This window comes from Hippichthys cyanospilos, chromosome 2 (assembly GCF_059441005.1).
Source record: "Hippichthys cyanospilos isolate Australia breed blue-spotted pipefish chromosome 2, RoL_Hcya_1.0, whole genome shotgun sequence".
NCBI lineage: Eukaryota > Metazoa > Chordata > Actinopteri > Syngnathiformes > Syngnathidae > Hippichthys > Hippichthys cyanospilos.
The window spans coordinates 15,309,918-15,321,562 of NC_142370.1; the positions used below are offsets into that span (position 1 = coordinate 15,309,918).

Sequence of the window (11,645 nt, forward strand, 5' to 3'; positions counted from 1 at the left end):
TTTCTTCACGTCCAGTAGGAGTAAATAGCAGCAAGAAAATCCCAATTGAACCACAGGACAGATCGCCTACCCCCGAGGAAAAGCCTTTCCGCCCTTTTAGAGGGCTTTTAAGGTGGAGCAGCCTTTCGGTCTAACAGGGACTGCATGCGTAATTCGCGGTATTTTATTGTTGGTAAGTGAGGATAACCGGCTAGAGAAAATGAGGGGGGTGTTGGAAATTCATAATCTACCAATGCAATGTAATCACTAATCAGTAATGTAATCAGCAATGTCCATCCATCCATCCATCCATCCATCCATCCATCCATCCATCCATCCATCCATCCATCCATCCATCCATCCATCCATCCATCTATCCATCCATCCATCCATCCATCCATCCATCCATCCATCCATCCATCCATCCATCCATCCATCCATCCATCCATCCATCCATCCATCCGATTAAGATAGACAAATACACGAAAAAAGGCAAGTTATTCATGTATTTATTTAGGAGATTAGGATGGAGAAACTCGTGGCAATAGTGCCACATGCTTAAAACACTTCTGAACACAGCTAGGCTACATCATTTAAAAATAATAATAATGAAAAAAAAAACATTCACAAAATCAAATGCCAATTCGTCACCCACATAAAATGTATGGTTGCGAAACCAGTGTTGTTATTTGAAGTGATCTATCAACATTTATAATACAGCGTTGTACTCTAATGAAATGTATCAGTCGTGCCGCTTCTACAGTATCCTCCTTGGCTGACAATGACTGCATTGCTACTCCAACTAGCAAGCGCATTTGTCTCTTGCAGTTTTGTGTTACATTTGGTCTCGCTGTAAAAAAGACTGAAAAAAATGCTTCCGTGTGAACGCTATTTTAAAGTGCCACTGAAAAAAAAAACAAATTTTCTCATTTTCTCCACTTTACAGCGTAGCTTATTTTCCTTAACTCTGCAAATGCGCCAAGAGTACAAGGAATAGTCTAAAGAAGCATGAGAAGGAAATGCATTTCTGCGGAAAATTTGATGTGATCGTGAAAAAATGGACATGAAGAAATATAGTTGCAATATGTTCTATGTGGCCCACTAGTCATAAGACAGTCTTCTGATAAATTATGGTTTGGGGGTAATACAATTAAAGTGGAAGTCTGTCTTGTTTGGTCATGTGACCTTAGCAAGCTGGGCCATGATTGTTCATCACCGGTGCTGTTGACACTGTGTCATTTTCAGTTTTCAGCAAATGGCAAAAGGAATGCTAATAAAATAAGTGGATTTAGTTTATTAACTAATCTTAGTACAATATTTAGACTAGTGGGGCCGCATATAACTTATTATAGTGCAGATGTTTTTAATTTTGGCTTGCCTTTTCCCCTTTAACAGAAAAATGTGCCTGTTTTAAGTCACAGGACGGGGCTAGCATTTGACGCAGCACTGCCCCCTGCTGCTCAACTGACGATTGACGCGCTCTTGGGCTGATACTGCAAACCCGATGGATGAGTCACGTTTTCTGTATACCTTAAGCCTTAAGGTATCCTTTAGGCTTAAGGATTCAATATTTTAGTGTAATCTCTTAAACACAATCTGAAAGGCCATACTGAAACAAATTTTGGGTGTTTTATCTCAAAGGCATTGGAAAAGGTAAGCCAACATCCTAAAAAAAAGAAAGAAAAAAAAACAATCACCATTTTCTGGACCAACCGGAATAGGTTAAAAGGTAAAACAGTATTTATTTGTAGCAATCAGTGCATGCTACTGGCTAATTGTTTTGGTGTAGTTCTGGATTATACCTTGGAAGTACTGTGGCGTGTTTTTGTGTGGTTGAAATATGATGATGTAACATTTTGGGAGAAAATACCATAAAAGGAAGGCATATAGACTGGAAAGCACTGCCAGAGCATTCAGGCTTTGAATGAACTTGCCCCTATAAAGCATACAAATAGTCACAAAGACAATCCAGGTGAGGATCAACAGGAGCAAGCAGAAAGTTATTGCTTTGGCCTCGTTGTAATTTTTGGGGAGGTCCTTCCCCATGTAAGAGAAAATGAAGCAGAGGGTGCACAAACACAACAGCAAAAATGTTGGACCAGTGACTGCCTTGACATGAATTTCGCAGCTCAGTATGATCTTGTCCTGATACCACGTCGTCTCATTGTACGGCTTGGGGGTGGCGATGCAAAAGCTAACGGAATTCATGATGCACTGCGTTACAAACGTCCCCATGACCACGAGCCACTGACCGTGGTATTTCATCCACCAGCTGTGTAGTTTTGGAAACTTTGCGGCCATTTTAAAAATGCAAACAATCTGGAAAGCACGCACAACAAAACACGCAAGGCACAAGGAGAAAAGCAGCGAAAAGGGCAGGAAGCGAAAGACGCATGAGAAAACGGAAGGCTTGCCGAAAAAGAAGACGATACTCAGGCTGCTCAGACTGAGGGAGCCCAAAATGAGGAAGCACATGTAGCCGCCGGCAGACCTGACGACCGGCGTGTTGTAGTTGAGGGCAAAAATAACACACACGGCGACGCCCAGGCCCAGTAAGAGCAAGGTCGCAGCGAAGATCATTATAGCGGAGTTGTCCTCAAATGAGACGTACTCCACATCTCGCAGGGTGCAAGATGTGCTGGCTTTTGATGACCACTCTGTCTCCTTGCAGTCCACACACGTGTATGCATCCTCTGAGGTGGAAACCAAAGCGGTCAAAAAGGCGGCTGCCATTTTGCCACCTGCTGCCAACTGAAAACCGCACCAGAGTCGCTCAGGGCTCAACTAACGACCGGTCACGGCTCAGCTTGCTAATGTCACATGATCTAACAAAGAAAAGAGGTGAGGGCTGTGCTCGAAATTTCAATGACTAATTTATTTATTTACTTATTCATTTACAGTATATTGTGCTTTAAGTGTCATGTCCAACACTTTGTAACAGCAATGGGTGTTTTCAAAGTGCTTGATTAAAAAAAGTTGAGCTGAGACATACACGTTGACTCTAATTAAAGTTACAATAGCTCTGAAACAAGAAGATCCAGGAGTTGTTGCTTGAGAATAAGCACTGGCTCACAATCAAGGGGAGTTGCTCATTTTTCATACTGCTATCAACATTTTGAATGAAACAGCATATCATAAGCGCATATATTCGAAAATGGCCCTAGAAGCCTTCAAAATCAAACCCTGCCTTCTAGCCAATGAGGTCTGGATAAGAAATATAATACTAAACAAAAAATAAAACACCATGAAAATTCAACGGTATATTGTATTGCAACCATGTTAATATCATGAGAGAGAAGAAGCTCTTTTAATAACAGAACTGCGATGCTGAGCTAAGCACTATCTCGTTAAGGCAGACACTGCTGTCCTGGAAATTCCGTATATTTTCCTGAACTTCCTGAGATGGCCGTCATCCGTTAAGAGGTACTTACTTGTGATGTTGATATAGGTTCCATTAGGACATTCTTCACAGGTGAAGCAACACTTGTGAATTCCATCTTGCTTCTTTGCAAATCCAACAGGGCATTTTTGAGAGCATTGTGATGTTGGCACCTGCACATGTCAAAGGGCACGTAGCAGCTTCATAGGAGACCTTGCTTCATTCGGTAATTCCTAGTTCCTAACTGTAACCCTCTCGGAAAACAAAACAGACTAGACAAAAAAAGTCATTAAACATGATTGGAAACGAACAAGAAATCACCTACCTTCATGTTCCCATGCCAGTGAATTTTGGTCTCGTCAATGGCAAAGCTGACAGATGACCGAAATTCATAGTTTCCTATCTCCTCTACATCACCACTCTTGTTCCAGAAAACAATGTAATAAGATCCAAAATTGGGGTCCCCGTGCTCATCAAATTGAATGCGCTGGTTTAGCAGCGTAAAGTTTGACTTCTTCAGCTCCACCAGAACCTGAGAGAGAGACGGGGACTTCACACACAGTACAGAATGCACTCTGGATTTGAAATGCGGGCAAGCCACTCCCGCTGTAGAAAATATAATTGCGAAAGGAAAATTGGTTGTCGTTTTTCCTCTGCAGAGGATTTCGATACATCGCCGATTCAGAGTAATTATTTGAAACACGGTAAACCTGTACCTTTATGTCGTAATCTCAAGGAAGAAACGCGACAAAAACAACGTTGCGAAGATTATTATGGAGACGTTCTGAAAGCGCGCAGGTCAAAACGATTAAAATACCACCCACCTCGTAGGGAAAGACTGGAATATTTCCTTGGCATGCATCCTTCCGGCACCGCAAGACGTTGTGTAAGGCATGGGCGATTGCATACACGGCCGAATAAACAGAAAAAGAATAGGACGGGTCCATAGAAATGATATCCTGCGCGCTCAGACTGGAGCAGTTGCAAATCTGATTGCAAAACCGGAGCTCCTCTGCATGGCGACATTGAGCTTGGCTCTGGGAGGCGAGGAGAAATTCAGCGAAACCAGGTATGGTCAAAACAGGTTGAGACACCCCCAGTACCGTTCCGATATTCCGGATGCCTTTTAACTTGGGCAGTTTCTCACTTAAGGACCAGGTGTCGACCGCGAGCCACACCTTGTCGGTGACACCCATGCGTACGGCCGCCTCAACGAGAGCCTCGGCCAGCAATTTGGGAGCAAAAACGACAATTGTCGTTACTCGCTGCATCTCGATATTTTGGAACATTTCAGAGTGATTGGAGTTTACGTCGAGATCCATCGTGAGGGCCAGACAAATGTTTGTGTCTGCAATCATTTTCCTGAAGAGCGCCAAACCGTCACTGCCATAAGCGTCATCGCTGTTGATGAAGGCCACCCATTCCCATTCGAAGTGCTCCATCATGGCTACAATCACTTTAACGCTGTCTTTATTGGAATGCACCGTGCGCAGGAAAGATGAATATTTCGCTTTTTCGGAAAAGTCTGAGCTGGCAGCTCCGTAGCTGACCTGTCGAATGGGTAACAGAGAAGTTGTCAGTTTTCTGTCATGATTAACAGCCAACGACATCAACTTCAACAAACAAAATCAATGATTTTCAGTAGTCTTATCTTTTGCTAGGCAGCCTACCAAGGATCACTGTTCTTTCCTTGCATGTACTCGTATCATCTCAAGAATTTAAAGTCAAGCTCTTTTTGGCGCTGAGAATCAATCACCTGTATCAGAATCATCACATCAAAAATCACTCTAGAGTCTAGGCTTCCTGTACTCTATTTCCACTCAGCCTTTGCTAGGACTGACATGAGCAATGTTTTCTTTTTTAAGCTTGGTAAAATATTTCTCATACCAACTTAAAAGTGTGGAATCGTTACGCCGGTCAGCGCACATTTAGCATAAGCCAACTCCCAATTCATGCAAAGAAAGTGCTGATTTTCTCTCGTGTTCCGCGATGAGCAATTTCCCTCGCAAATCTCTCGATTAGACCCCATTTCTCCAGCAAATCTCGCAATACCCTTGCTACTATGAATTGTCAATAGAGATGTCCATTTAGGGATTTCTGCAAAAACAACCGCCTCAAAAGGTCTTGACTTTCATTTTCCAGTAGCTAATAAGGTCAAACTGTAATCGAAGCTTATAAAAATAAGGGCGCCATAGACAATACGCAGCATTGAAAGATGAAACTCAAGATTTTGTGGAATCGCATAATATTCATCGCATGGTGGACTTTTTCTCCTTAATCCGTCTACATTTGGATTACAAAGCACACGTACGAGGAATGTGACCTTTTATTTAACGACTATCTCGAAACGGATGACTGTGGAGATTATTTGTAAATCCATAGTGGAGAAATAAAACGATTGCAGACATCAGTAGTTCTCTTGAGGTTAGACTCCACCCCATTTGATGATTAACCCACAGCCTGTTTTCTGGCCAAAAGGCATAATACTTAAGATACGACACTGGTGTAGTGTCTTTGCTACATCTTAACAAGTTTTAGTGCATTTTTGATACGTATTGTGAAAGGCGGCCATCATTACTGCAAAGCGCCTTTTATGCAAATCTTGTTTTGTGTGAAAAGCAAGCAATGACTCTCAAAATTAAACAGTTATAGCAGCACTAAATAAGTGCAAACACGTCTGCCAAAACTACTTCTAGTCACTATAAGTTAAAATTACATTTTGTAAATTGTCAAAGCGCATTATCATCTGGTAAAAATATCAGTAGCTTCAAAAGATGACAGCCAACTGAGAAAGTCATTTTTAGACTGGTGCAGCATCCCAAAATGGCGCCAAACCATTACAATGACTCAACAGATATACTGAGTACAATAATTGTATCGTCACCAGTGGAATGAGATCCATCATGAAAAGCGGCGCTACAGTCAGCGTGTCGGTGCTTGTATACGGGCCCACCACTCCGACCATTTTCGAGGCTGCGGACAGGTGCAGGTGTTCTCCACGCCAAGGTCGGATCAAACCGTTGGCTGAAATGAGGTCGAAAATACCGGGAAAATTTTTTGAAATTGAGCAATGGTCAAATATCTTGTAGCCCAGAGACACATTGGGCAAAAGGCGGCTCGAGTTATTTATCTGCTCGACGGAGAATCGCATCAGCTGAAACCGACGATAACTTGACGGACTGAAGGCTTGCCTGGAAGGTGAAGAAAATGATTAGGTCCAGCTTGATACTGCTTGCTAACATTTTAATCAAACTCAAACATTGGGTAACATGATGTACTCCAGACACACAAAGGCGTGATTACTGGTTTCCACAACGCGCCTACCGTTTAGAGATGAGACCTCACCTGGAGCAGTGAATGGCTTCTGGTCTCTCGTGGATGTCCGAGACACTTGAGTGAATGTCAAAAAGTCCACCTATCAGATAATCTCCATTCAAGTTGAACTGTGAGCTGCACTGAGACCAAGTGTGTAAAACATATCTCATCATATATAAAGAGAAAAGGAAACGTCTCATTCTTTTCGTTACCATCGTTGGAGTAACCTCTCGGTTTACTCCACAGCTTCTAAAATGTAACTTGATGCTTCTAATGGCTAGACTACATGCGAGCATTTCCATGTACTTTGTAATGCATGACGAAGATTGGCTTTTGTATCTGATAAGGTTGAGCGATTCACAAATCTGTATGCAAAAAGAATCTGGAACGGCTAGAGAAACTGGGTCGCTGTTGAAAACAATTTCAGCAAACGCGACACTACGCGGTTAAATAACTTTAGTAAAAAAATGTAATCGCGATATGCTGTTTCTTTCTCCTTTATTTTATTTCAAACAATCTTGTAGTAAGCTGGGAACAGCAGCGGCACTTATATTTAGGGATGTAAAGGGACACAAAACGTCATAAGCAAATGCATTACTCAACTGGTCACTCACGTCACACACACTTACAAATGTGCTGCGCGCCAACACAAATGATTTGCAAGCACCCCCCCCCAAGGAGAACTACTCCAGTTTCTCCCATCGGGACTGGTACCACAACATTTGGATTTATAGGAAGTGGTCTCACAGATTAGTCTAGAATTGATAGAAATACGACCCTTATCCTTTATTTTCAAATAAGTAGAAGATTGATGCCAGTACAATGCAGTTTGGGGAAAAAACTACAGCAAAAATTAAATAGAGAAGCACATATCTTAGAACCAGTTCAAGGGACATCTTTTTAATAGCAGTGGAAGTGAAAAAAAAGTACATTGAAGTTATTAAAACCAAGTCTTGAGTTACACACAAAAAATAACATGCAGGTCATGATCAACAGATTGAATGCATCAAATCAAGAACCCAATCGACCAGTTCTGTTTTTCTGTTCACAATTTCAACTGAAATTCATTCAACTCTGGTAAATTTATATCTATAACGGTTGAAAGGAAAAAAAAATAAAATTTCAAAAGTCATATTTAAAGATATATATATATATGTACACATCTTTTCAACAACCCTTTGAAAGCAACGTTTTACAGGAAATAGGTTTTGTTCCCTTGCAACAATGTTGACCAGAATTCAGTAAGGGCAAGAGCTTCCAGGAGATTGATTATTTTATATATATATATATATATATATATTATATATAAAAGAAAAAAAAAGTGATTGCCCCCCCACTTCTTCCATTTCACTTAATAAAAGTCCCAGTGTTCTTATGTTTCCTCTGCAAAAGAAAGAACAACAAATTGCTTGGAATGACTTCACTTTTTTTTTTTTTTTTTTTTAAAGAACAGGCAATCATTGAGTTCAAGACCTAGTCTACAATAATTTCACTGGTCAACAGCAAATTTTATTCAAAGATGACTTCTTTGTCAGTGTGTTTTGATGCCCATTAGAAAAAACTTTTTACCTTTTTCTAGCAAATCTGGTTTGTGGAATATTTTCATTTTTGTTTGACGTATAAAAGCTTGCACAATGTGGATGTGACCATGCGTTGTAATTTTATCACTATGATGTTTCAGAAAGAAAAATCCACCTTTTGCTGACCTAAACCCTTAATTAATTAATTCAACTACAGTATTAAGAAATATATCACGAAATGACAGACTATAATTTTTGGTTTATCATTATTACTACTATGAAATCCTGATGTGCTAGAGAAAAGAATGAGGGCAGATTTCGAATCAGCGAAAAAAAATAAATCCGGAAAAGAGTACATTTATCTCTGATTACAAAAATACAAAAAAAAAAAAAAAACATGTTGACCAGCGTGAATGGCACCAAGGCTTTGAAACAGTTTCAGGAATGAGTTTTGCTTCCCCAAAGACTCCCTTGCACTCAAAAAATATGGCAGGGCCCCACAGACAGTTGACATCAACACATTCCCAACCTCCCTTCACATTGATTCATTGATTATAAAACCAATCCTAAATGGAGTCAAACACCGATGCAGAGATGCTGGAGTAGAGGTCATTACGTTACAAACTGCATTTGAGTGACGAGGCTCAGGGAAAGCAAATTCATGGACTGGCCGTTTCAAGCTAAAATGCGTGTCGCTTACATACGCATCCAATGACGTAGTGAGTGGATTGCATTTCAACATATGTGTGAAATCAATCGATAACTGAAAAAAGTCAATTGATGTCTTCCACCAACTGTGTGGATTCATTTGAGCAGAGGTGAAACAGGTCTGACTTTTAGACATGAGTGTGGATTCAAATGAAACACTACTAATCCAAATTTAACTCCAAGGACTGTCATTCCGATATATTTCCGATTAGGAGCATAATATTTTAGCAGATGGAATTGTTCAATTTAACAAACGGTTTGTCACCTCCTTTACTGGAAGCATGTGATAATGGCCAATCGCATAAACAAATAATTTGCTGACACAATAATCAAAAAAACATGGGGTGGGGGGCTAACATGAGGTTGGGGAGGGGGTTAATGATCTGAAATTGCAGTGAGTATTTTTTCACTGCGGTTCTCGGTGACCTCGGATATAAGCAGTGGGCTTTAAGAGGCAAAAGGCAGCACCGAGTTTTACTAGCTACTAACAAATGTTGGCCAAATATCGATGTAGGTTTCGAGCCTGCTAAAGCACTCCCCAAGAATTCTAGCGAAGAAAGGCAACACTTTCAGACTTTGATCTGCACCGTTTGTATGCTCTCACAACACTTTCAAACGTGGATCAAAAATGGTCTTTTTTATATTATGTAACTGCCCCCTTACAAACTTAGCCCCTGTCTCTCCATGGACTGTGAATGGTAAAGGACAAAGGGAAGTGGATGTTTTAACTAGCAAAAGGTTTCCCTGTGTCTTCCTTGCCTTTGTATGTCCTCTTCCCATGTGTGAATGGTAGGTACCGATACTTGATCATATGCTGCGGAAAAACAGAAAAAATGCCAGTCAGGAAGCGGTCATTAAAAAAATCCATACTAATTCAGCAGTCTTCAAGACATAAAATAATCAGAAAAAATGCCAGTCAGGAAGCGGTTCATCAAAAAAAGCCATACTAATTCAGCAGTCTTCAAGACATAAAATAATCTGGGAAAAACAATCCTAATCCTAATCACAACGAAGGACCGATTGATGAAATCTGCTCATTACGGCCCTTCAATCGTCGGCCAAATGGCCGATAGTTGCTGATTATTTTAACTTTTTACCTTCATGAACTTGAACCATTTACTGCAGTTGTCTACAACTAATAACAGTGGTGCCTTTATTTACTACAAATGCATAAATCCAGAGCATAACATTGTGTATCCATGAATACAATCATGATATATATTTTTTAAATTCTTGTGCGAACATGTAATAATAAACAAACCAAGTGTTAATTTTTAGAAACAATGTTAATATTGGCAATGCAAGGAAATTGCGCAAAGAATCGTCCTGGATGCCACTACTTTACGCCCAATTTTAAATCAGTTTGTTAAAGAAAAACAAAATCATAAAATACGTAGTGCAGCAATAATTACGTTTAAATGTATTGAATATGACACCCCTTCAACTACTAGTAACCCAAGCACATCTAACAAGAATCAATGCCCTCATATCTACAAAAATTGCATCACGCAATGCATTCTGTGAACCAAACAACAAAGCTTTTCTTCTTTTAAGCAATATGACCCTCTGCTATTTGCAGAAACTAGATACCAGGCTGGTCTGTGAGGAGTGGAAATCTGGATATACTGGTAATTGACACCTATTGAAATGCATTGGGAGGAAAGACCTTTTATTCACTCTAATTTTGAAAATTAACCCGCCGATTAATTCGTAATCAGTATTTTTTTCGCCAAATTTGCCATTAGCCTAAAAAATATTCTAAATCGATAGGACCTTACTTATAACAAGCAAACCACCCAAAATATGCACTTAATATACATTTATCTAAACAAGACAATCCTTGAAAGAGAAAATTACGGAGTGTTCGTTAGAGCAGTTCACAATAAACGTATAGTAGTCAAATTTAGTAATGTTTGTGGAGTTTGCGTGGTTGGTGTTCCAATATCGACAACAAGTGAAAATGTTTCTGGGGTAAAGGAATCAGTTTGAAGAATACCATTCAGTCTACCCAATTAGACTCATAATGCCAAACTCTTACTCCTGACCCCTTCGATTAGGCATAAGTACAAGTATACACATTCAAACACTCGCAGATACCAAGAATGCACAGCGCCTTTAAATCTTACACTTGTGCATATAAAGCATTGATATTCAAACTTCCGTTGAATTTTTGAAAGTTGATTTTAACTCGCAAAGTGTAATTTGAATGTTTTCACCATACCATGGTATCCAGAGTAGGTGTTATTTGACGGAGCTCATAACATAGGCATTACATGCAGAGACATAATTAATTACGCTCCCCCTTGGCAACGTCACTTTTTCAGTTTGAGGTTGAGCAATGTCATTTCCTTCCACCTACATTTTCAGACTAAGACCAAATCAATTCTAAAATTGACCACCATAATTATGAATTGAAGTTGAGGACTGCAGTATGTACAATGAGGATTAAAGTATAGCGGAACCTCGACTTATGAACGTCGCTTCAGTTTGCGAACATGATCTTGTCATAGGTGAGCGCATGTGCAGTAGCATCTTTTAATTAAGAAAACTAACATTTTATATCTGTGACAACATAGCTGTCCATGCTTTTTTAAGACTTCTTATGTACGTTTCGTTGAAATACAATGATCTGCTCTTTTATAACAAAAAAATACAATGCCTGTGTAATCGACACAAAACATTCTAACTTTTAGGCATATTGTGAGTGTGTCAGCCTGTGGTTGTCTTTTTACCTTGATCTGCCT

At 39.9% G+C, this 11,645-nt stretch overlaps 2 protein-coding genes across 3 annotated transcripts in view; both read right to left on the bottom strand.

The window, feature by feature from the left end:
* Positions 1–1,124: 1,124 nt before the first annotated feature.
* Positions 1,125–6,873, bottom strand: tas1r2.2 (taste receptor, type 1, member 2, tandem duplicate 2). The gene is made up of 6 exons (XM_088408043.1): positions 6,704–6,873; positions 6,243–6,549; positions 4,183–4,908; positions 3,684–3,890; positions 3,411–3,531; positions 1,125–2,672 (listed from the first exon to the last, which is right to left on the bottom strand). The coding sequence occupies exons 1-6, from the start codon at positions 6,871–6,873 to the stop codon at positions 1,744–1,746; spliced, it is 2,460 nt and encodes an 819-aa protein (XP_088264169.1). The 3' UTR covers positions 1,125–1,743.
* Positions 6,874–7,557: 684 nt separating this feature from the next.
* Positions 7,558–11,645, bottom strand: part of rer1 (retention in endoplasmic reticulum sorting receptor 1) — an 11,732-nt gene continuing 7,644 nt past the window's right edge. Inside the window, exons 6-8 of one of the 2 annotated variants that reach the window (XM_088408458.1) lie at positions 11,634–11,645; positions 9,661–9,715; positions 7,558–8,056 (exon numbers count right to left, since the gene is read on the bottom strand). The exon at positions 11,634–11,645 is cut by the window's right edge and continues 124 nt beyond it. In XM_088408458.1, the coding sequence (XP_088264584.1) occupies positions 8,046–8,056; positions 9,661–9,715; positions 11,634–11,645 (78 nt within the window). In that variant the 3' untranslated portion in view covers positions 7,558–8,045. Of the gene's footprint in view, positions 9,716–11,633 lie in introns of both variants that reach the window. The other variant, XM_088408457.1, reaches the window with a different exon arrangement.

Coding starts and splice junctions, on each gene's coding strand:
- tas1r2.2 (XM_088408043.1), bottom strand. CDS start 6,873: ATGAGACGTTTCCTTTTCTCTTTATATATGATGAGATATGTTTTACAC. Junction 4,909..6,242: donor TGATGGATCTCATTCCACTG/GTGACGATACAA, acceptor CCCATTCGACAG/GTCAGCTACGGAGCTGCCAG. Junction 2,673..3,410: donor AACCTATATCAACATCACAA/GTAAGTACCTCT, acceptor TTTCCACCTCAG/AGGATGCATACACGTGTGTG.